This window comes from Scatophagus argus, chromosome 24 (assembly GCF_020382885.2).
Source record: "Scatophagus argus isolate fScaArg1 chromosome 24, fScaArg1.pri, whole genome shotgun sequence".
NCBI lineage: Eukaryota > Metazoa > Chordata > Actinopteri > Scatophagidae > Scatophagus > Scatophagus argus.
The window spans coordinates 3,064,546-3,088,290 of NC_058516.1; the positions used below are offsets into that span (position 1 = coordinate 3,064,546).

Sequence of the window (23,745 nt, forward strand, 5' to 3'; positions counted from 1 at the left end):
TCTTTTTTTTTTTACAGTGCTGACAAATAGCTGACGCTGTCCTGAGGTGAAATATTTGGGGTAAAATCTCAACATAAATCAGATGAGAAAGAAAGTAAAATGTTCAGCTGTCTAAGAGGTCATGATGACAAAAATGGTGTCAAATTGGTATTTAGGGAGGAAACAAAGTCCCATTTTGTCAAAAACCCATTCTCATAAATAGAGCTGGAATCAGTGTTAAAAACACGTTAAAAACTCGCTCATTGAAGTATTTTCTGCAGTTTAGACAGAAGGGAGGAATCTCTTTAAGTGTTTTCTCTGAAAAAGAATCCACGCTAAAACACAAATGAACACATTACTTTTATATTCAATTACACACATCATACATCAGATTTTTTTTATATTGATATAAAAATAAATAACTTTTTTTTTTGCATCAACCCAGAATGAAAAATGCTATCAAAGAAATAAGTTATGCTGATCAATTATTTACGGAGCTCATTCTGATCTTTACTGCATTTGTGCCTGACGACAACATGTGCTGATGGCTACAAAGACGATGCACAGCCGCAGAAATTCTGGATTAGTTTTTAGACCCACACTCAAACTAAATAGAAAGATTTGGACGAGCTACTCAGGAATGTAAATCCACTGCCCTTGTTGCACGATGATGCACTCCAGGTGACAAATGAAAAGCCCAAGTTTTAAAGAAACAAACTGGTGTTGTTCATCTTCACAGAATTTCTGCAGCTTTGCACTCGTGGTATCCTTTCACGTTCACATGATGCTAAGCAGAGACATCACAAGGCCTTAATTGGGGGTGGGGGGGTAGGTAAGGTGTGAGGCGACTCTTGATGACAGTGTTGAGCGCTTGCCCTTTGAGAAGCACTTCCAGCCTCGTGTTGAGCGCGTGATGTCACGACTCACTGCACCCCAAGACGGCGAGGATGGACTCAGGCCTAGCTTAACAAGGGGGGAGGTGGGGGTCAACATATTTCAGCTCCTTGCATTATGATTATTATGCATTATGCCCTGTCCTCAGCTTAATACTCTCTGAGCTCCCAACACCCAAATCTGCTCCGCATCAGCTCAGTGCTACAGTGACTGACGAGCACCACGAGATGCATTGACGTGCGTGTCAACAGGAAAACATGGCCGCTCAAAAACAAACAAGGCACACTCCATTTCAGCTGCAGAAAAGTTGGTATCTGGAGGGAAAAATTATGCAACCAGTGCTTTTACAGGCTTGTGTGCCACATGAATGAGCGCAATCACTTCCAAGGTTCTTGGCTCAAAAGACGACAAAAGCAACAAGCATAATGGGAGCAGACTGAGAGCAGACTGTGTGGGGAGAAAATAAAGACAAACTCGCTCACGCTCGCTAAAACATTTCCCGGTACCAACACGCAGATTCAGGCTCACAAAACAAAAACACACACACACACAGAGTCGAACTTTTTTCTGTTTTCATGCCCACTCACTCCCCCCTCCTGTTGCTTTGTCTTGCAGGCTTGTGTGCAGTTTTACTCCGAACATGGCCTCCCACTGAGCTCTGACCCAGGCCAGCAGACCCTGGAGGAGCTCAGTGCTCTCGGAGCGCACACACCACGTCTTCTCCAGTTTCACAGTCTGCGAGGGAGAAAACACAACATGAAGAAACTATGAAAATCAAAGCAGTTAATCACACAGAAAATTCAACTCGACAGCTATAGCTACAAACTGCAACGGGCTGCCGCTTCATGAGTGTTCGCATGTATCAAAACTGATATCATATCACTAATAACGGGCATTTACATCCACAACCTCAAGTTCTCCATGCTCATGCTGCAGTTTACAGTAAGCTGATTTCTCCCTGGATTATTTTCTTGATTGTGTTGGACTTCAGTGAAATTCTTCGTCGCAGCGACAAGTAAACAAATTGTGTGGTTGTGTCTGCACATCACAGAGAAAACAGGACCGATTAGAGGAATCAGTCAGCTTAGTGTTCTACTGTAATGACTGTATGCACATGTGGGACAAATCAACACCACACACGGCTCCATAAATACCTGCTTTTACAGTTTTATTCAGGAGCTTACAGCTCGCCCAAATACCAGACTTCACATGCAAATGCTCATTTCTGCTGACTTTATTTATCTAGGAGGCTAAATTATGCATTCAGTTTGTGGGTCTTTTTTTTCTCTCTTTCTCCCTCTTTCTAAATAATACAGTCCTGTCATGGAATTATCCACAGGACTGAGCTGTTTCCATTAAGATCTGAGAATTGCATTGTAAATTTCAGCCCAATAATCAGGAATCATGGTGTGTCTTCATCTTCCGACTCTCACTTAAGATGGCATTTGTGATTTCTCTTGTTTTGTGAGTGAATGGATCACTTGCTGACAGAAACAAGGCTCGCATGCTAAAATGGCTTCCGTCTGGTGCCACAGTAATGACGACGCAGTTACCCACTCATGGATGTTTCTTTAGTACAGTAGAGGAAGCAGAAACAAGTACCAAGACATCGAGGTGAATTTGAAAAGAAGGCTGCACGCTCACCTCATCGTAAAGCTTAAAGTCCATCCTGCACTGATCTGAAGGCCACAGGAGGACTGAGCTCACGCAGCTGATTGGCAGCGACTCTAAAACGGTGACGCTCCCGCTGCTTGACTGTTTGTTTTCAGTCACTGTCAGGCCGTCGGAGCTTTTCCTCCATTGGTGATCCTCTCTGAGCAGGTACAGGGTTTCCCGGGTTGCCAGGACTGTCAGGGGCGTCCAAATGTCTTCTGAAAATATGAGCAGTTTCACCTGATGTTTACAACTTTATGAACAAAAACTTTCTTGGACTGTATAGTTCTGATAAGAATAAAGAAGTTGTCAAGTGTTGATCTAAGCCTGTAATTTGGGACTATAACAAACATTCACATTCACAGGTCACAGACTTTACAAAGTACTCTTCTGCTACAAAGATCTGTTTTGGTATTATATTACATGTCACAAAGCATCTTCAGAGGAGCAAGCGGAGAGAAAAGGCAGATCTGGGCATGCTCAAATTATTGCACTTGAAATTCCAGGGATGTGCACAGCTGCGTGTTGCCTGCAGCTACGTTGACTTTAACTGTGCTGAAGCGCAGACAGGGTGCCATGTTGTAGCACCGGTACACGTAATGGACCACATGCATACCAAAACAGTCGCCTGTCACTCAGTCAACTTCTAACCGCAGATCTCCGCCTCATTTTATGGGAACGTTGTTAACAAGGGTCTCTGACAGGGGCCTCGTGTCAGCTGCTCCACACAAATCACATCGACTCTTCCACGTCTTTCTCTTCCTGCCATTACTTGGTTTTATCTTAAAAGGAAATAACATCTTGCATCCATTTTCTTATTATTTCCCCTGTTTAGCTAATTTTCCTAGTACTTTTTATTTCAAGGGTTGCAGGAATATTATGAGGGCTTTTATTAACTCTTTAGTATAGCAGCAGAAGTGGGTGTCCATGCACCCGCACGGCTTTTATTGTTTTGTTTTGTTTTAGGATCCTAATGGTGTCTCGTTATGAGTTTTTCATTTCATGTTTGATTCCTGTACTCAAAAAAGGTGTATTTGTTGGTCTTTGTGTGTTGTCTGGTTAAGGAGTCTTGAAAATCAGCATTTTTGGCAATGTTGGGGATGTACGAACAAGACACAACAAAGACCCATTAGTTGGTAACATGAAAAAAAAATTCAGGGTCCTAAAACTGGTTGCTGCTGGTTTAAATAAATCTTTATGACTTGTTTTTTTCCCCACTTTTATTCTTTCTTTCACCGTAAGCTAAATGAAATACACTGATACATGAGCAGCATCAGTGTTAATCCAGACTGGAAGGCGGGAGAGTAAGCATATCGAGTAATTAGCATAAACGGCACTACTGCGCATCTTCAGAAGTCATTACACATGACAGATTGAGTCACGAAATCTTATCTTTCCATTAACAAATGAAAACAAGACTCGATCAGGTGGAAGAACGCGGGAGAAAGCTGATCACTCGACTGACATCAGAGAGGTATTTGAAATACAGAGATCCTAAAAGCTAAAATCAGACGTCTGGATATGTCACCTTGCAGAACAAAAGCCAGAATGTAGAAGAACTGCAGCTGGCCATCCTCCACATCTGCCTGGATGTCTTCACACACTAGAGGCCTGACGGATCAAAAGAAAGGACAGATATTACACACATTAGCACAGAAATCTCCCTGCACATGTAAACTGGCTGCCGTGTAGCACAGATGCTGTTCTCATGAAGACAAATCAGTGTTGTGGTGGCTTGCGGCTGGCAGGTGCTACCTTCAACATCGTGGGGTGAGTTTCGCAGCAAAAGGGGGATAACAGACGTAATAACAGCTGACAGGGCTTGGACTGTGTGTTTGAGTCTGTGGTTAGCAGCACACGAAGGGGCGGCTTGGATTTGTTTTTAGTTTTGATTGCTGCGGAGTCTGTTGCCTGAGACACTCTGAGATTGGAGGTATTAGGATATGCTAACTAACTCTTCAGCACAATGGATCATTTTTCATTTCCGAGTCCAAGATAAAGGAAAGCTGCTATTTATTTGACTTCTGCTGGCTGGATGAAGTCATGTTTGCAGGTTGTCCAAACTGATACAAAGGCACATACAGCATGTCTGTATAACTGAGATGTGTAATTACTCACAGCATGCTTTTTGCCCATTTTGCGCTTGTTTGTGAGAAAAGTTACACACTTCCTCCTCTGAAATAATACTTCTGTTGAGATAACCAAATTCCTTTTCAGTGAGAACATAGAGATGGCTACTACCTTCTGTTCTGGGGAGAAAAACACATTAAAAAAAAAAAAAAAAAAGTCGGAAAGCTACTGGAGGTGACACAACATGACACGCGTGCTTCGGGATTTGTAGCATAGCATATGTTACAAATTAAGATGTGGTTTACCAGCTAATTTTGTGGTGCAGTTTCACAAAATGAAGTCGAAAAAAGCTGATTGTAATCAGCTAAAGATGTGTCAGAAATGTGCAACTCCCTTGAACTTACACCTCCCAACCACATACGAATGTGCACAACACTGTTTAGACCACATCTGTCAGCACAGAAACAAATAAAATCAAAGATGTCTGCCATTTTCTGACTAGTTCCAATGGTTGTCTCCCTCGAGGAAGGAGGTGTGAGGAGGCTGTGTGGGTGCGTACCAGAGGTGATGCTGAGGGTTGAGTCTCGAGGTAGAGATGGACTTCAGCTTGCTGTCTGCTTTGTGGGCCATCTTGCGCACAATTTCTGAAGAAGAGAACAATAAAGGGAAAAGTCAGCCAGGTCACTGCTGCATGCACAAGTCAAAGACAGCTGGACTTGCTTTAGAGTCTTGAAGATGTTTTGTCCTGCTCAAAAGGCTCCCTCAGTTCCTTAGATATGAGGGATTTTCACAGCGGTTGTTATTTTTCTAACCATTTTTGACACATACAAACAACTAATTGTGAAAATAATCAAGAGATTAACTGCTAATAAAATTACGTGTCACCTTATAACATAAGAGTTAAGACAGTGAAATCTCATCTGTCAACCAAAGAAGCATAAGATGATGACTGCCACCAGGAATCAATGCAAATTTCCAAGATTCACTCTGAAAATCAAGCAGGTCATGAAGTCAGAGAAAACAACTCGTTTCCTCTTACACAGAAAAGATACAGTAGCCTAAAAATGTCACACCCAAATACTCATGGAAAAGAGGTCCACACACAAAAGCCAAGCTCGACCTGAGACTTTTTCTTTTGCTATTGTAACTCTGATAAGAAAGCCAAAACTGCTCCAGTTGCAGGTGTAAGATTTCAGCTCCATAGAGGCGGCCGGTGAGAAAACGCTGAGGACACAAAGCGCTGGGTCACGCTCACATCCACGAACTTGAGCGTGTCATTGAGTGTGACAACAATGCAGGGAAGAGGGGATATGTGCAGTGCGGCCTCACAGTCAAGCCTGAATAGACGGACTTCAAAAGGGTTTAAAAAAAGACACTGAAGAGAAGCACGGAAGAAAAGAGGACAATAATGGGTTAAGGGTGGAGGAGGATACCATGATGACCAAGCAGACCCTGCCTTATCAATACATTTGTTCCAAAGAGGGTGCAAAAGACCAGAAAGTCTCATCAATATCATTTTTCCACATGGATCACTTTTTACAAAAAATCACACTCCTTTATTATCAGAGGTGTGTTTGTAGGTGTGCAAAGGGGCAACAGACAAGTTTGTACAGCTGCCATGGATTCCTTCAATGTGTGGTAAGAAGTCCAAGTACGCTTCTTTGCTGTGTTACATTTACATTTGCTGTGCAAGAGACTGAATTAAACTAATCTGACTGGTTTTATGACTCAACAGACAGACGTGAAACACACATCACTTACCTGATCCACTGCTTTGGAAAACTGCTGGTTTGAACGGGAACTAATCTGAAAAACTCAGCAAGACTTGGAGTCTGACCAAGCATTCGATGCCAGCTTTCAGCACTTGACAGTTTGCAAAACTCAGGCCCACATACACATTTTGATCGTTAGTATTTTCAGGGTGCCCACAGGTACTGAACGTAGAGGAAGAAATTGACACCTGCCAGAAGACAAAAACAACGTATAGCACGTTTGCTTTTCTAAAACTCATATTTGGTTGTTGAATGTTTAACTGCTGAGTTAGAAATGTTTCATCAAACAGTGTTGCTGTTGGAAGGGAACATTCTTGTCCTGTTCTCTATCATTTCTCTGCCAAACACAAAAAAATGTCTGCTTTAATCAGATTCATTTGTGTTTTCAGTCTTGTAATCTTTTCTTTTTGAGTAAAATGTCCAATAAAAAGACTCAAAATATTTTAGACAAAAATGACAGATGGCTCGACCGCCCTCACGAAAATTTGCAGTCTCTCATGTTGCTGGCTGAACGTTTTCACGCACTGAGGAGAAACAGCGAGCGTCAGACCAACCAAAAGATCAAATAACGCGTTGGTGTGGACACTTTCAGCAAAGCGACATCCAAGAGTGCAATCGCAAGAAAGCAAAGGTGATGGGCCAAACGTGCCAGGAGCCGAGTTTGCAGCGGACGGGCTTCGGTTGGTGCTCTGGTCTTTGTCAGCATTCATGCTTCCTCTTGTTTCAGTCCCAGACTCTTTGGCTGCCTGCGCCACCAACATCAACGCCCCTGGTGATTTTCACACGAGATCGAATACAGCACGGCTGTTTGGTATGTTGGACAGCTGAGACGCGAAATGGCCAAAGATTAAAGATTTCAACAGCTAAAGGTGCATTTCACCTAAAGAGTGAAAACTACAGCACATCGGGGTATCGCATTCATCACTCAAATCTCCTTTAACACAGTCTGAGTGCAACAACAAAAACTGACAAATTCCTCTGTGTGAGAGAGAACAACTTCAGATCAGTACCAGACTCCTTTCTTGTGTCTCTTCTGGGGGCAGATTCCAGAGGCCTCATGTTATCTCTCTTGTTTCAATAAAGTTCTATCAGACTCGGTTAGTTTCTCAGCTCCAGAAAACAGTCCCGGTTATAACCACATCCTTACTCTCTCACTCTCTTCCAGCCAGCGAGTCCTTCGTCATTCCAGTTGTGGTTTTCAACTTTGTCCACATGATGGGAGCCAGCTTGGACGATAGACGGGGTTTGTTATGGTTAAGCTTTTCCGTACTTCTTTCGGGTGGAATATTACAACAGCTGTTTTGGGGTTAATTTGGCATTAGGAAAAGAGAGGTTGCCATCATAGCAACTTTGCTATTTTTGTTTTTGACGAAGAAAATATAAACATCATATATCTCACATGCAGGTATTTGGCACCTGAACCCTGATTTCTACAGGAGAAACATCACATTTTCATGCATTTTTTTAGGATGCACCTAGAACAACAAACCATTAGTCATGTTATTAACTTGTCTGCTCTGTCTTGGACGATCTCCGTGGTCTTCCTGAAAGCAATCTGGAATCATTTTCAGGCACAAAGAATAAAACAGACTAAATGAGCTGTTTATGAAATTAGACAGGAAGAAAAAGCTCTCAGAGGACAAAGTTGAAGCGAGAGAAATAAGGCAGAGGGATAAGAAAAGAAAGGAAAATGGAACTAAAATCCTAAAAAGATTTTAAATCAGCTGCTCCTTACTGTCGGATGTACAGAAGCACTTGAAATAGCTGGTTTCTGTCAGTGAAGTCGATCTTATTTTATTGAAAAATATTCCGATAATTATCTTAAACTGGTAGAAAACTCGTATCAGTTTATTCACTGATTCTAGGAAACAGAACCTTGTTGTGATTATTTGTGATTAATGTTAATTTTTGTATTTCCACTCTTTTGTTTTTATCTGTGTTTAGTATCTCGCACCCTCCAGTTGTTAATATGAAACAGTAATTATGAATAAATCCCTTCAGTACAGATTTACTTAACATGTGGAATTATGGGTACTAGAATAGAGCAGCAAAACTTTTCCATGCGTGCCAAGATGTTTTCCTGTTTTCTCCACACGTTCAAGAGGCTGGCTATTGTCAGATTCATTTTCCATATTTTTCCAGACATTCCAGACCCGTGCAGGAGCCCCCGTCTAATAAAAGCTTTTCCTCTCAGCCGCTGGTCCTCCCTCGCAGACAAGTTGGTCTGGGCAGGATGTGCTCAGCCTGTGTGAACCCAACACTGAGGGGGACGGTGGAAGAAATTTGCGTCACATAGCACACATACGGTATAGAATTAGTTTGTGAGGGGAGTAGGTTGGGTTTTTGTGGTGCAACGCCTGTGAGAGGAACATGCTGTTCCAATACCTGCCTCAGGGATTCAACAGTACAACTTCATTTAATCTACATGAGTCTGTGGTTTATCAAGCGACATCTTCCCTCAAAGCGCCCTGAGGAAAGTGCTGAAACCAGTGTAACCAGTAAGTACAGAGAAAGTGGGGTGAGTGGGTTTTTCTCTCTCACAAAATAAAAAAAGCTCGCTTTTATGTGTTTTTCCATATGTTAAAACAGAAAATATTTTCCACTTTGCTGGTATTTGGCAGAGTTTACCTGTCAGGACGCCAAAGAAGCGTTTGCAACGTAAACTGTCCCTCACGAGGAGGGTGTAGGCCGCGCCGCCATCTCCAAACTCCATGTGGATGCTCTGAGAACCCAGCCCCACCTCCAGGTAGCTGAGCTCAATGATTGGGTGGCTGTCTCTCTTTTGCAGCCAATTGGACAGCTGGCCTCTGCTGGGAGGAAAAGGCGTCAGGCATCAGAAAGAGCAGAAAACGAGCTGTCACCGTAAGGTGGATTAAATGGTTTACTTGAACCCCTGACACTCTGAGGTGTGACTACCAGAACAACACTTTAAAATGTGTTAGTTAAAGCCAGAGTAGAGTTTACTCAGTGCAATTATGGTGATAAGTCACGTAATACCTCATTTTTCAAGGCTGAAGACATAAGGCCAAAACAATGTGCCTAGAACAAGAGAAGTCAGCTCCTGTGGTCTAAATCAAAGTAAATTTGCACGAGCCGTCACAGCGTGGGCTCATGTCTGAGGGCAATCTGTCTTGTTTGGATGAGAGAAGAAAAGCTTTTCATCTATGTGACAGAGGAGAGGAAAAATAACAAAGGGGCAAAAACTAGAAGAAGGAGAAATGACTCTGCAGTCCACAGACACTGTGAGGTCAATGTGTTCTCAAGATGTGACCCAGAAACCTGTGCAGGTTGTGCAATATAATCCACATCCTAAACAGAGGGTGTGGAACTGCAGGCCAGCATTAAAAGTCATAATTTTTAACTGCGGAGTGGCGCCCTCTTTTGTATTGCTGTCCACACCAGCAGGATTTGATTAGTCTTTTGATAGACCGGAATGTGCTGCACCAACGTCTCACTGATTTGGCTTCATGCTCTCATAAGACTCGTACTTTAACTTCAGTACTGATTTACTTTCTATTACATCTTTCTTTGAATTTCCTCTTTAGTCATATGTGAAACGTTTCGTAGTCGAGGTCCATCTGCTCTTGGTTTTTCATTTCTGTTTACTGTGTATATGTGGCATCTACTTCATTGCATGTGTGATCATACTGAGTTTCTTCTCTTTTAGCCAGTGGGGTTATTTGTGGAAATTTCCATGTACAAACTGCGGGTTTAAGGGTAGAAGAAGCTGTATTTTGTATGAATAACAAATGCCACTTTTTGTGATCACAATTTTGTGATCTGGCCTACAGAAATGACAACATTAAATAAAAACTGAATATTTCCTTTTCCCATTCCTCTAAAGCAAGAAAACACATATATATTCTTAATACATACATCAATAATTATTGCAAAAATATGTAACACTGCAAGAATTCAACTTCAAGCAATTTGAAGTTTGCATTTTTTAATATCCTACTGAGCAGTTACTTTATAAGTCCTGTAAAGCTGCTCCACTCACTGAGTTTCTGATGCCATTTCCAAGAAATACATCCTCTGCTCCGACACCACCAACAGGGAGGGAACCTCGCCTGGCTCCCCGAATTTGACAGCTGACATCTGAAGGTACACAGAAAAAGGGATACACAACACAAAGCACACAGCACAATAATGAGCATCACAGGGCAATAAATTCAATAATAGACTATTAAGAACTGTGTTCTCAGCTGACACAATCTCTCAGTCTCTATAGGGGTTTAAAGTCTGACCTCCAGACCAATGTCTCATTTAATTTCCTCTAGAACAACACAAGAAGTAAAAGCATAAGGGAAACAGCGAGCAGCCCGTGTGACTGGATAAACAAACATAACTAAGATGAATGGAGCGAGACCTCCTGTTTCCAGCTGTGGTGGGCTCAGCCCTGTTCTGCTCTTTGCTCCTCGTCCAGGTGTCTGATGGAGAAAAGCAAACAGCCTGCTGATTTGAAGAGCTCCCCGGATGCGCGGCATATTAAAGAACGGTCTGAGAGACGGCTGAGTGACAACGGTGCTAGTCAAAGAAGCTCAAAAGAAGAAGAAGATCGGCGCCTGAATGGGCTCCTGGGAGATTTACTGACTGCGTTCATTTTGGCTGACTGAGATGAAACCGCAGCTCAAGTGTTGTAGGTCTTAAAGATGTCACCACCCATTAAGCTGGAATCTTTTGGCTATCAAGGAGATATGTGAGAGGACTTCTGTAAAACAATAACAGCAACATAAAAACACTGCACTGTTAAATTTGTGCAATCAGTCACAGCCCGCAGTCACCAGAAAAATTGTGCTTAAACAGCACAGTCTGGAAATAATGCTGTTTCCTGCCTTAATATTAGCTCCAGTTAAGATTTAAAGGCCCAGAAAACATATTCTCTCAGTCTGCTTCTAACTGTGAGCAAAAGAACTGCCAAAATTATAAGATTCCTTCATATTTGTTTTGGTCTGGCTGGTTTAATGAGGTGGGGTTGGAAAAGGGTCACATATTTCCACGCACCAATCAGTTTAGCAACATTTAGAACAATATATGATCACAGTTATGGGAATTTTCTTCTCACGTTGCCAGAACTGTATATCAGACCCATCGTTCTGATGGGCTGCTCAGCTAAGCGAATTAGTACGCGAGACGAGAAACGCAAGAGAAGAAAGGAAGCAAACTACTGGAGTCAGGGGGGCACACACAGGAGGCGCTTCTCATTTTATTTCCACAATGACACGGCCATCTGAAATAAAGCAACTGACAAGCAACTGAAACCACTGCATGCGCATCTCACTTTCACATACCTTGAGAAAAGAATGAAGCTCCTCTTCTTCCTCGAAGACCTCCACATCCAGGAAAAGCTGCAGGCGATGGTCCACCGCCTTGAAGTCCTCGGACAGCAGGTCCAAATCATCTACAGACACATCCACAGTTGGACAACCTTAAAAATGACTGAAAATGAATAAATCTTTTCTTGTCTACCTTATTTAATCACTCAAATGATATCTTGCATAAACAGTTAGGGCAGAGTTTCCTGGCAGCAACATGAAGACTGACATACTTCTTGGTTTTCATGAAACCTTAGCCAGATCTTATTGCAGCAGACTGTAGCATTAGCCAACAGCCCTCGCACACTTAAGAGCAAGAAATCCACAGAAGGGCAGCAATGGAGGTTATTTGAAAGCTGATGAATGGTTACAGCTACTCAAAAATGACAGGCCTCGGACCTGCAGAGGCCAAAACAAACTCAGCATCTCTCATTTGAAGAGAGAGCAAACAGAGATCAGATTGAAAAAGCCTTTGAACCTTCAGACAATGTTCTTTGCATAGGCACACACACACACACACACACAGGTTGACTTGTCCTTTGAGACAAAGAACTTCTTCAGGAGGGGGAAAAATAAGGCCTCTGCTCCACAACAATGGGTGCACTGTGTCACGAGGAAAACCACTATATTCAGTGTCAGTGTTTTTAGGATGAGCTGTCTCCAGTGTGAGACTGTGGTTTCAGAAGGACAGATTACATGGTATTGGCACTGCAACTACAGCATTGGGGGAAAAAAAAAAAGATACAGAAAGCTGTTATTACGACTCAGCCCTCCCTCTCTTAGGCTTTCATTCCTCTCCCATCACTTCCAGTAATGATTCCAATCTGTCTTGTTGCACATGTGGTTCATCTATAAATGGCAGACACATGTGGGAGAAATCGGATGCTGTCACAGAGATACCGGGCGAAGGATTTCTGTGCCACACGGCATCCACAACACTGCTCCACATCTCTGCTCACTTTCAACTGAGACATGAGGAGAGGCAACGAAGCCGACGTAAACAGTTTACACCACATGCCACAGCTGATGTCTTTTATGATGACCACGCGAAGTGCAGAATTCACGTCAAGTAACAAGATATCACTTATATTTTACTGCTGCTTGGCCTTCCCTCCAATGAGCTGTTCTGCCAACACCACAATGTTATTGTGGATGTAGAAGCACAGCTGACAAGATGTGTTTCCTGATTGGATCCATTAACCAGCGTCAGTTGTCGGTTTTTTTGGTACGTGAGAATTTGCTGTAAAAGATACCACTGATAGCATTTATCGCTTTTCTTCTCTTTCTTTTCTTATCTTTTTCAGCAGACCTATTGGCGTGTTATGCTGAAAAAACAGTTTAAGTAGCCTGAATTGGTTGTAATTTCTACTGCTTTTAATGTTATCTTTAAAATGCTGGTTTTAAGCCCTAATTACACTCTCTTGCTGCAATACTTGAAGTTATTTTAGTTTTCTCTTTGTGAATTAAAGCACAGCAGTTACCTCTGATTCCTCCTTTCAAGAAGGCCCTGAGTTTAAATCCACTAACAGGCAGAACGGACAGATGGAAAACCAGGTGGGACGATATGGCCTAAAATCATTAAAAACTATGTTTTTTTCAACAACTGAAGCCAGATGAAAATGATAAATGAATAATTATTATTAGCATGATACAATGAATTAAATGACTGAACCCAGATAAGGAGTTGGAAATAGATGGATGGATTAACCAAAAGTATGAGGAAAAAGAGCTGACAAAGTTCAAACCCACCATTCGAGGTGGATCCTCCTGCAGGCTGGGCTTGGACTTCAGGTGGTGTGGCCCCCACAGCGGTGTAGCGGTAGCTCCCAGCCAAATCCTCTTTACTATAGCAGTCTGTGTTGTAGGAGAGGCTGGAAGTGTCACCCTGACCATCCCCGATGAAGAAGGAACTTCCCTGGGCAGTGATGAAGGTGGGATCTTGTGTAGTGGTGGCAGCTTCAAGGACAGGACTACTGCTAATACTAGCATCTGTGTAATCATCCTGTTGTGACAGTGATGGAACATGAAAATGAGATGAGATCCTGGTTGAATAACTTTGGAAATAAGTTACAGGAAAGAGGGAAAACACAAAAAAGACCTTAGTGACACTCTGAGTGCTCTGGGTTATATCGAGATGATCGTCTTCACTGTCCTGCCTTGATGAGCAACGGATGGGCGTACTGCTGTAGGGAGCTGATTGGCCGCCAAGCTCCACTACATGATCGCTACCACACTCTGGGCAAAAATGACCATTTCCTGAAAAACAAAAGTATATACATATACACAGGAAGTTATTTCCAAAAAGATACCTATTGGTGATGATGAAAAGATCTCAATCACTGACAAATAAATAGTATGTGCTCCCCCTTGTGGCCTTCATCAGTTCTTACAATAATTAACAAACCTTTAAAAATTAGCTAAATGTTCATTTTCACTGCCAGTCCTTCAGTTTAAAACTGCCTACTCAAGAGCATGACAGGACAATTTAAGGAGTCTGACAACCAAATGACCTGTAATGCAAGAAAATGGACCGAACCCATTCATGCCTTTAAACTAAACAAGTCTTCATATAAGGAGCAAACTTATTTGTATCTGCAGGGAATGTATTTCAGCAAACTGCAGGCAAGCAGACATCTAAGTTCAGACACGTGCGAATGAATAAGGTATTTATTGCATGAAATTTTGTCAGAACAGCAAACTAAGCACATTAACAAAGGAGCATGGTTCCAGAAAATCCCTCAAACATCTGTCGAACAAAGGCTGAGTGCAGTCTGTGCATGCCAAAGCAGGTCTTAATGTCAGGTTTGGTCAAAACGCTGGGAGGAGGCAGCTGGAGCGAAAGGGTACTATCTGTCTGCTGCTGATTACAGAGGTGGGAACTCAGCTGAGTGAGCCACTTGGCAAGAAAAGGCAAGCGATACCCCCCACTGGGATTCTTCACTCAAGCCCATCTGAAACCAAAATTTTGTTTTGGGAAAACACGCAGCCTTGTGCAAACTACCAAACAGAGTCTGATAGCTGAGGAGGAGTCGAGAAGTGCTCTGACGTCAAATGATAAACATTCTTCTTGCTCTTTTTTGTTTCTGCATGAATGTGACAACGTGGCAGGTGAAATGTGCGCGTGTGTGTGACCTTCTTCGTCTTTTCTGTCTCATCTTTTTTTTCCTCTGCAGACCAAGCTGGCACGTGAAAGTATTTCTTTTTTAGTGGAAAAAATTAAAATGCATGTAGAAGTTTCATTATTGAGTAAGTGAGGCTGAGCATGACTCATGTGAGGCTGTGCGTGACTCAATTTGAAGGCCCGAATCCAAGTTCAGGCTGTGGTGTGTGCGTGTGTGATACTTTAACATCTAAGGTTGACAGATTCAGATATAAACTAAAGTCAAACAAACAAACACGTTACTCGAGCAACATTTTCCCGTGTGATTTGGTGATTTTATTTTTGTTTTTTTGATCAAAAAGGGATTTTAATTTATTTCAATTAAACATCTGGTCAGTGATATTGTTTTTGACAATGTTTCACCCTCAACTCTCAACAACAAGTCTAATTTTGCCCATTTCTGTTTGTTACTCCGTACATCTTTGCATGGTAACTTTGTTCATATTATTTTAATTTCTGGGTGTTTAAAACATTTTGACCAAGGACTACAGATGAAAAGTTGTAGAAAATGTAGAGTTTTAGAGAGCTGATCAATAAGCGTTGCCCCCGGCCAAATAAACATACAAATTTGTATCTAAGGCCACAGTAAATTTCTCCTCCGTCCCTCTCACCTTTGCTGTTATCATCCCACTCTGTCAGCTCCACTTCAGTCTGCTCTTCCTCTCCTCCTGGCAGCATCGCAGCCTTTCTCCTCCTTGCCCTGCCTCCCAACTCCCCCTCGCTGCCCTCTCCCTCACGTGTGAACTCTGACCTGCAGCGAAGGCACTGCAGGCGAACGCAGCTGGGGCGGAGCTCAGAGTCGCGTCGCTGGTTTTCCTCAGCCACATGTGACAGCACGTCAGTCAGAGCCTAGGACAGCAGAAGGTCATGTTTTTACACTGCAGTAGTCATATAGCTGGCAGCGTATGAGCTTTTGCGTGAGTGTTTCTGTCAACAGCAGGACAATCAAGGTGTTTGTTGAGGTTTAGTACTTCAGCTATGTGTCTGTTTTTAACATATAATTGGCAAGTTCCTGACTGCTCACCACAAATATGAAAAAAATAATCACATCTTGGAATGGGTATTGGATTGCTGTGTTAAAATTGTATCTGGCACAGAATCGAAGTTGCACAATGTGACTGAAGTCATTAACAGGGCAGAAACAGGGTACGGAGTGTGCTGCAGAATGCATCTAAAAAACAAAGGTAACAGCAGGGGGAGGCCTGTGAGCATGACCAGACTCGTACGGGATGCCACTGAAGTCAGGGAGTCGATGCTGTTCTCATTTATATGTATGTGTCGATGGAAATCTCTTGAGACATGTGTGTCATCTGACAAGATACAGGTTTTCCAATATTTCCCTACAAAAGGGATCAAAAAGTTCCCCGTGTGTGTGTGTTGTATAAATTTAACGTCATAAACCTGCAGTGCCTGCTGTGGATCATCGTCAAGCAGGACGTAGCATCTCCTCCTTTTATCCTGGCTGATGTAGTCGAACTGAAGCTCCACAGCTGGAAGCACCTCTTCTGTCTCCTGAGAGGAAGACAGAAAACTCAAACTGACAAAGCCCTTGAGATATTTTTAATTTTACTTTTGAGTCATCACTTGCTTTACATTCTTTCTTCTCAGTACTGAGATGCAAAAACCTCACAAGTCATTTCCCACTCCAAACTTCTGTCTTTTTCTTCATCCCTCCCTTCCTCCTCTCACCCCTCGGGTCCAGACGGCCTCTGTGCTCTCCACCCGAGCCAGGCTGCCGAGCTCCAGGCGGCACCTCTCCCGGCCATGCTGCACGTCCACCTCCAGCACCAGGCCCTGTTTGATGAGCAGGAACACCTCCCTCTTCCTGCTCCTCCTCTCCTCCCGCCCCTTGCTGTCTTCCTTCTCTTTGTCAGAAAGGATGCCCACAAGTAGCGGGTGACACAGGTCCACTAACAAAGCGAAGAGAAGGAGAGCAAATGTATGAGTAATGCTTGTCTCCTTATTTTGACATTACACAGATTTTGATGCTACTAATGTGACTCCACTTTTTGGCAACCATACCTCCGAGATCTTCCCCCTCTTCCTCCTCCTTGGTGTCTACACTCTCTCCTCTAGCCAACACCTGGGACTCTGGACTCGGCCCACATGAGCTCACCACTGCCTGGCTCACCTCCGGCACATCCACCATGCTGTCCTCCAAGGTGGACCCTGTGTGCTGAGAGCTATGACCAGGCCATTGCAGGGTACACTCAGTTTCCTGCTCCGCATCCAAATCGGACGTCTCCAGCCTGGGCTCAGATGAGAGCAGCGGTGGAGGGAGGACCTCTGGAACCTCCAGGGACGATGGAGACAGCTGATGCCCAGAGCTGGGAGATGGGTTGGTGGTGGTGTTGAGGCCATTGGGAAGTGTGCGAGGGTGAGGAGCTGGCTGGCTGGTGTTGACAGCGGTTGCGACGGTAGAGGGAGAAGCTACATCTAGATGATGTTGGTACCTCAGCCAATCCTCACCCAGCTGCTCTCTGAAGCTGGTCATACGCTCAATCTCCTGTTGGTGGGGAAGGACAAGGCCTAGTGGAGAAACGACATAAATAACATTCATGTTTTAAATATTTCAGAAATCAGAAATCAGAAAAGACTTTACGAGCTGAATAAGCTTTACACTTGGTCACCAACATTAAAAGCTCATAGTAGTTAATGCCACAAGTGGAAAACTTGGATAAAACAATAAGCATCAGGGAGATAATGGAGTGAATTTCAATATTTGGCAGAATCACACTGGACAGACACGATTTTAATACCCACTCTGAGTGGAGGAAAGCAGCCTGGGCTCATAATCTGTATCGCTGGGCTCGGATATGCTGGCCCTCCGTACTTTCACCTTACTCTGAAACACAAATTAGTTTTAAATTAGTCTATCAAATCCTTTTAAAATTTAAATGACGGAGGAAGAAGATTTAGTAATCAAACAAAGCAATACAACTGGATGAATAAATAATAAAACACAACAGTTAAAATGTGATTATCATGACCCGAGGAAAGAAGCTGCTTTGCTGTCTGGTGCTACAGCAACAGGTACAATAAGACATGGATAAGATTAAACAACCATTTCAAACATTTAGCAGCAGTGGCTCTCTTACTCTGGATTTCTTCTTCCGAATGTGTGATACTCCCACTTCTGAAACTGACATGCTGTCGCTGAGCTCCCCAGCACCGCTGGACACTTCCTGGTTACTCCGTTCCGGTTGCATGGCAACTGAAGGTGCAGTCTGTCCCTGGGTGATTAGCTGGCCTGGTTTTGGCAAAACCTGCAGAAGAGAGTGGTCTAATATGAGACTCTTATTAACTCGGAAGAAATATAATATAAATATGTAGCATCAGTGTAGTGTGATATCGCTCTATAACATACCTTACATGTATATTTTAGTTTACTGCAAAGAAACTGAACATCACTGCTCTGATCATGTCTGTTTCACTGTCAATGAACACCCCAAACACTCCAAAAAAAAGAGTTTAAACTTACTGATAACTCAGATGAGGACAGCGGGGTTCCATCAAGTTTGAGCTGGAAGGAAAGAAAAAAAGGGAATGTTGATTATGACACACCACATTTTTCTCCTGTAGTCACCACTGGATGATTTTCAGTCCAGAGTGACCAAAGACCACAAGCCAGTGGGGACCAGACATGTTGAAACATCTTGGAGTTCACACACAGCAGACAGGAAGCTGTTTGAGCTGTTCTGTTTGTGTAGATTGGCTGCACTTTTAGATGAATCAAGACTTCTTCTTCAGCTCCTGCTCTGTGCTATAAATATCCTACTGGTGCTACTGTCTCCATTTTTAAGCAGGACACATTTACAATTGTTATGTTTTTAATGTTTCGGCGTTCTGCAAGTGTGAAAAGTGGTATATAAGTATGGTATATCTGTAGTTATTACTCACTCTGAGGTTTGCAGCCTTTGGGGAGAGATGTCGGACGGTGCAGTTGCGATGGGCCTTCTGGAAGCAGAGCGGGTTGCCCTCCAGGTTCAGCTATAAGACGATTTTACATTTTACAGTGCGACTGTCTCACATATGGATATAGAGATTACATGTGTCGACTAAATGATGTATTAGTCTTTGTGGCTCTTCATGTGAGCAAGCGTTTCCTTACAGTGCTGAGGCAGTGCAGCAGGGAGAGAGGAGCCAGCTGGGAGTGCTCCAGCAGCAGGTTGTAGGCCAGGTCTAAGTGCTGGAGTGAGGACAACTGCTCAACACCTGTGTGGTCAGACAGCACAGCAATGCAGGAAAAGACTCTCAGACATTTTATCTAGAATGCAGAGTATAAACAACATATGCTCACAAATGCATGGACATTGGATAAACAGAAACCTGCAGCTCAAAGTGTTCGTTTCTTGTGCTATTCTCCATCCAAGCAGACACAATAAACAAGCAGGTGTAAGGTTATCTAATGCTTCACTGTGTGATGATAAACAGCATTCAAGACAAACAAAAGCACTTCCAAAACAGTGGCAGGTGGGGGTCACTGTGAGACAAAGTCTGCTATCTCATAACAGATTTCAGTTTGTGTTTGTGGCTCACTCTCAGCCCTGAGAAGACATTGGCTGATTATGACTCAGTCTGGTCTGACCAGTAAGTGATATTCTGTACTTGAAAGAACAAAATAGGAAACTCTGTGACAGTTTATGTCAGTCCACTTCACCATTTATAGTCTCCAGTTCATTATTCCTGAGGTTGAGAGTGAGGAGTTTGGCCCTGGCACTCAGGCCCAGCGTTGGCGCCCTCTGCAGGCAGTTGTAGCCCAGGTTCAAGTGTTCCAGTTCACTCAAGGGCTGACAGACGGCAAGGAGGACATAAGACACAGAGAGAAGCAGAACAAGTCTGGTCACAAACAGAAAAGGAAAAAAATGTGTTTTTAAGTAAAGTTTAATGATAATTAAACACACAGAAACCTTCAGAAATTCAGCACACTCCTGAATCTTGTTATGGCTTAAATCTAAAGACTTCAGGACGTTCAGTAAACTCTACAAAATAGAAGAGAAGATTGAAGTCATGAGAAGGTAACATCAGCTTATGAGACACTCATGATGCAACAGTACGTATGTTTGTCTCACTAGTGACTGGTCAAGGCAGACAATGGAGTTATAGCTAAAGTTGAGAGTGTGTAGTTCCAGCCAAGGCAGTGCAGAGCTCAGATCACCTCCACACAAGGAAAGCAGCTCCTAAAAAAACAGACGCACAAATGTCACTTGGCTTTGACACTTTTGTTATAGCCAGACATATCATACACACACTTTGTCCAAATATACTGCAGAAGAAAAATACCTCCAGAGAGCTGAGGCTCTTGGAGCATGTGAAGACCTCCAACTGGGAATAAACCCCTCTAAGTCCCTCTAAACAGTGTGGGGGAATTCGCTTCAGCTGGAAAGCACGGGAGACATACATAAGAAACACTGAATGTTGATGTTTTCAGGGAAGACAGAATGGAGATTTAAAATGTTTAAAACTGATGAAGAAGCAGAGGTGGAAGAAAAGAGACTGAGGAAAAAATGAAGGAATGAATGTAGGGTCAGGGTTCATACTCTACCTCCAAAAACTTTAAAGACTTGAATGGGAAGATCTTCACCACAGACTGAAGTCTCACACCTGGTGGGTTGATGAGCTGCATTTGACAATTAAGATACAAAATATGTAATAAATAAAAACTGCAGGAGTGTCATCACTTTTCCCACCTGTCAACAAATACACTTCCTTGCAAATGTAAGAAATTAAGGAAGCTCAGGATTAGACAACATTAAATAAAGAAATTACAGTATTTTCACTATTAATTATGCCATATTTGGATGCAAATGCTGCCAGCCATACAGCCAGCAGTAAAAGCAAACACTGATCCCAGTGCATTAATACTGGCAGGCCTCTAAAGAAAAAAGTCTCAGCAAGTCTTAAAAAGGTCCACTTGGAAAACTTTGGTCAAGCTTTCCCCAATACATTTAACCGAGTGAACTTAGACTTTTCAAGGGTAAAAACAGGTCAACAGGTCCAGGTTTAGGGGTCCTAACTCACCTTGAGGGAGATGGTCTTCTGAAGGACATCAAACAGGAACTGGAGCTGTAGCAAGGAAGCAGTGTCAGCAGGGTGGGAGGGCAGCGCAAGGAACCCATGCTGCTGACTCCTGGACAGCAAGTACTGTTCAAACAGCCTGGTGAGCTGCTGTAAGCTGGCTGCTGGCAAAGTCAGCGTGCTGCTGCCATCCAGCACCAAGTCTCCTGCAGGCAGGGAGAGACAATTCACTCAAATTATATGGGATCGAGTGGCCAATTTCAGTTCACAGAAAATTCAGCATACATTTCAAGCTCAGTGTTGTCACACATGGAGGACAGATGCTTAGAAAAATGGGATCATGTAATCAAAAAGGTGACAGACAAAAAAGGGCAGTCAAAAATTGTGGCCCCAATAAGCTCAGTGCAAACCGTGTGCAGCCTGTCAATCCATTTCTTTCACACGAATTAGAAGATCACAATTGCTCAAAATGTTGTTTCAACAGCTGGTGTCACTGAGTGCTGAACTGAGTAAAGGGGTAATGGACATCAAACCCACCCAGAATTCAAGTAATTCACATTTCATTTGGACCCATATCTGATCAACATCGGATTTTCAGAAGAATACATAAAGACTCTTTTCCCACAGAGGAAGTCTGGATCATCTGTAGCTCCCGCTGCCCTAATGAGGGCCTGTCTGAGTCAATACACCCACTGACACACAGCACCCTGCTATTGTTTTGGTTGACTTGTGCAGGCTGGAGGATCTGCTATTTAGCGAGTGAGTGTCTGTGAACCATCCTGCAACACTGAACACCCAAACGTTTTCATATCAAGGACCCTTAAAAGGACAAATAGAGCACTGACCCGCATTTTGAGCACCACCTGTTAAGAATTTTGTTTTTAGACGTGATGATGACAGCAAGAGTAAGAAACCAAAATAGTCGTACATTCGGTCATTGTGTTACCTGATGAGGGAATTAAAGGGAAAATAAATGATTCCCCTTTTTGCGGGGGACCCCTGCTGTAACATACCTTCATTGCGGAGGAGTGTGGCCAAGCTCTGTACAAGGGAGGACTGGCCACTGTGAGACACAGCCATCCTGAAACCTATCAAACCAGACGTAATGTGAGCACGTCCATTTATCAACAGAAATAAAGCAAAATATACAACTCGAACAGCTGACATACAACTGCTATATAGCATTTTAACGTGTCCATTCGTGTAAATGTCAATACATTTGCAGCAACGCTGGTTAACATTAGCATTCCAAACTCAGCTAACGCTAGCTAACCAGTTTCCTGGTCGTTAGGCTGAAAACGACATACCTGCTCGGTGACACACAGAAAACGAGCAGCTAACATAAAGTTGTGCTTCGAGAGGGCAGTACTACAACGTGTTAATTTTTTCACGTGAAGAAAATACGACGTTTCTGTGGCAGTTTGTTGATGTCATAGTGCAGTGCTCTATGTTGACATTTCTCATCACATGAGGAACTAACTGAAGCCTCTATGGTGGCCCCGGTATACCAAAAAGGATACGCACTCGCAACATGCCCACCCTCCCTTTTAATTTACAATCTTTAATGTTTATTTGCTTTCGCCTGTAATTAGAACTGCATTATATTCTGCTTGAAAGATACAAAGATGAGGAGATAGCCGACGAAAAGTAAATAAAGGAAGTTTCTGACTAAACAAACAAACAAGCAATAAAAATAAAAATACAAACAAAACTGCTTCCCATGTTACAAAATGTATAGTTAGAACACGAGTTTTTAAATTTCAATATTAGCTTCGTCTCAACGTCACAAAAAATAGAAGTTAGTAATTATAAGTAGTTGGCTCTTGCTCTTGACTAGTTGCTATAGGTATCCACATGGTGGCGCACTGTAGCAAGGATCCACCCACCCTTTCATATCATGCAGGATGTTGGTTAACATGACAGTATTTTATTCCTTTTCTACAGCCTGAAGCAAGCATTAGGTCTGCGCTGCAATCCTCAAGCCGGAAACAGCATTTCAAATCTCCAATGTATGGACTCAGCGGAGGCCAATACTGGACCCTTTGAGACTCGGGCAGCAAGGCACAGGCTTCATGGTGGCTGAGGTTTTAATAAATGCCAGCTGTCAAATTTACCAACCTGAGTCTCACACCACATCTGCCTGTTGGCAGATGTTGGGCAAACCATATCCGAGTCATGGCACCAATAAAAACAAAGCTGGGTAGCCGGTTGTCCAAGAAGTGTGAGTGTAATTTATGCTTGCTTTGCATGGCTGCAGAGAGTGTGCCTATTTTTGAATAAAGCAAATGAAACAAAGTCTCTCACGTCACATTGTGCTGCGAATAAGAACAACTCACCTATTGTGCCAAATAGCCAACAATCCGGTTTGTAAAATGTGTCGTAAGCCACACAATAAAAAGGCAACTGTGGGATCTGAAACGCCTGATAGACGCTATTACTTTGAAAGCATAAACTTTGTTAAAGGAAAAACAGTAAAGTCAGTGTAAAGTGTAATGCTCACATCAGCATATAAGCAGGTTGAGATCCACAGCTGGACTCTCAGACTGTAGACTCACACATTAACTCAACACATTAAGAGAGCGGTTTTCAGCAGGTCTTTATTTTGCTTCACTGGGGAATACTTAACTCTGTGGCTCCATAACAGATACTCCACAAGGATTTTCATGACCAAATAAAGCAAGAACTTTCCTAATTTGCACATGCATCACTTGTTGCTAGGCAGCAAACAAACACACTCACACTTGGGCACACACACACACATCAAGCACCAAAAAGACGCACACACGTAGGCATTTTTCCATTTGGGACTTGTGATGCGAACATTTCCATGTAAGGATTTATGTATGTAATTTGGTAAACATTTCCATTCAGTGAGATGTTGCAC

General features: G+C 42.9%; 1 protein-coding gene across 6 annotated transcripts; it reads right to left on the reverse strand.

The window, feature by feature from the left end:
• Nucleotides 1-322: 322 nt before the first annotated feature.
• On the reverse strand, nucleotides 323-22,371 carry LOC124055538 (serine/threonine kinase 11 interacting protein). 6 transcript variants are annotated; one of them, XM_046382425.1, is made up of 27 exons: nucleotides 22,169-22,371; nucleotides 21,875-21,949; nucleotides 21,707-21,724; nucleotides 20,865-21,067; nucleotides 20,389-20,463; nucleotides 20,127-20,222; nucleotides 19,916-20,023; nucleotides 19,754-19,825; nucleotides 19,504-19,633; nucleotides 18,955-19,058; nucleotides 18,744-18,833; nucleotides 18,325-18,366; nucleotides 17,942-18,109; nucleotides 17,607-17,688; nucleotides 16,866-17,372; nucleotides 16,533-16,753; nucleotides 16,245-16,352; nucleotides 15,455-15,692; nucleotides 13,782-13,939; nucleotides 13,433-13,685; nucleotides 11,660-11,769; nucleotides 10,369-10,466; nucleotides 8,997-9,178; nucleotides 5,156-5,240; nucleotides 4,055-4,137; nucleotides 2,518-2,744; nucleotides 323-1,608 (listed from the first exon to the last, which is right to left on the reverse strand). In XM_046382425.1, exons 2-27 carry the CDS (start codon nucleotides 21,939-21,941, stop codon nucleotides 1,447-1,449), a joined length of 3,687 nt encoding a protein of 1,228 aa, XP_046238381.1. In that variant the 5' UTR covers nucleotides 21,942-21,949; nucleotides 22,169-22,371; the 3' UTR covers nucleotides 323-1,446. The 6 variants fall into 6 exon arrangements, with proteins under 6 accessions (XP_046238381.1, XP_046238382.1, XP_046238379.1 ...); XM_046382426.1 differs by having other exon boundaries at nucleotides 2,518-2,741; nucleotides 16,245-16,355; XM_046382423.1 differs by having other exon boundaries at nucleotides 16,245-16,355.
• Nucleotides 22,372-23,745: the final 1,374 nt, after the last annotated feature.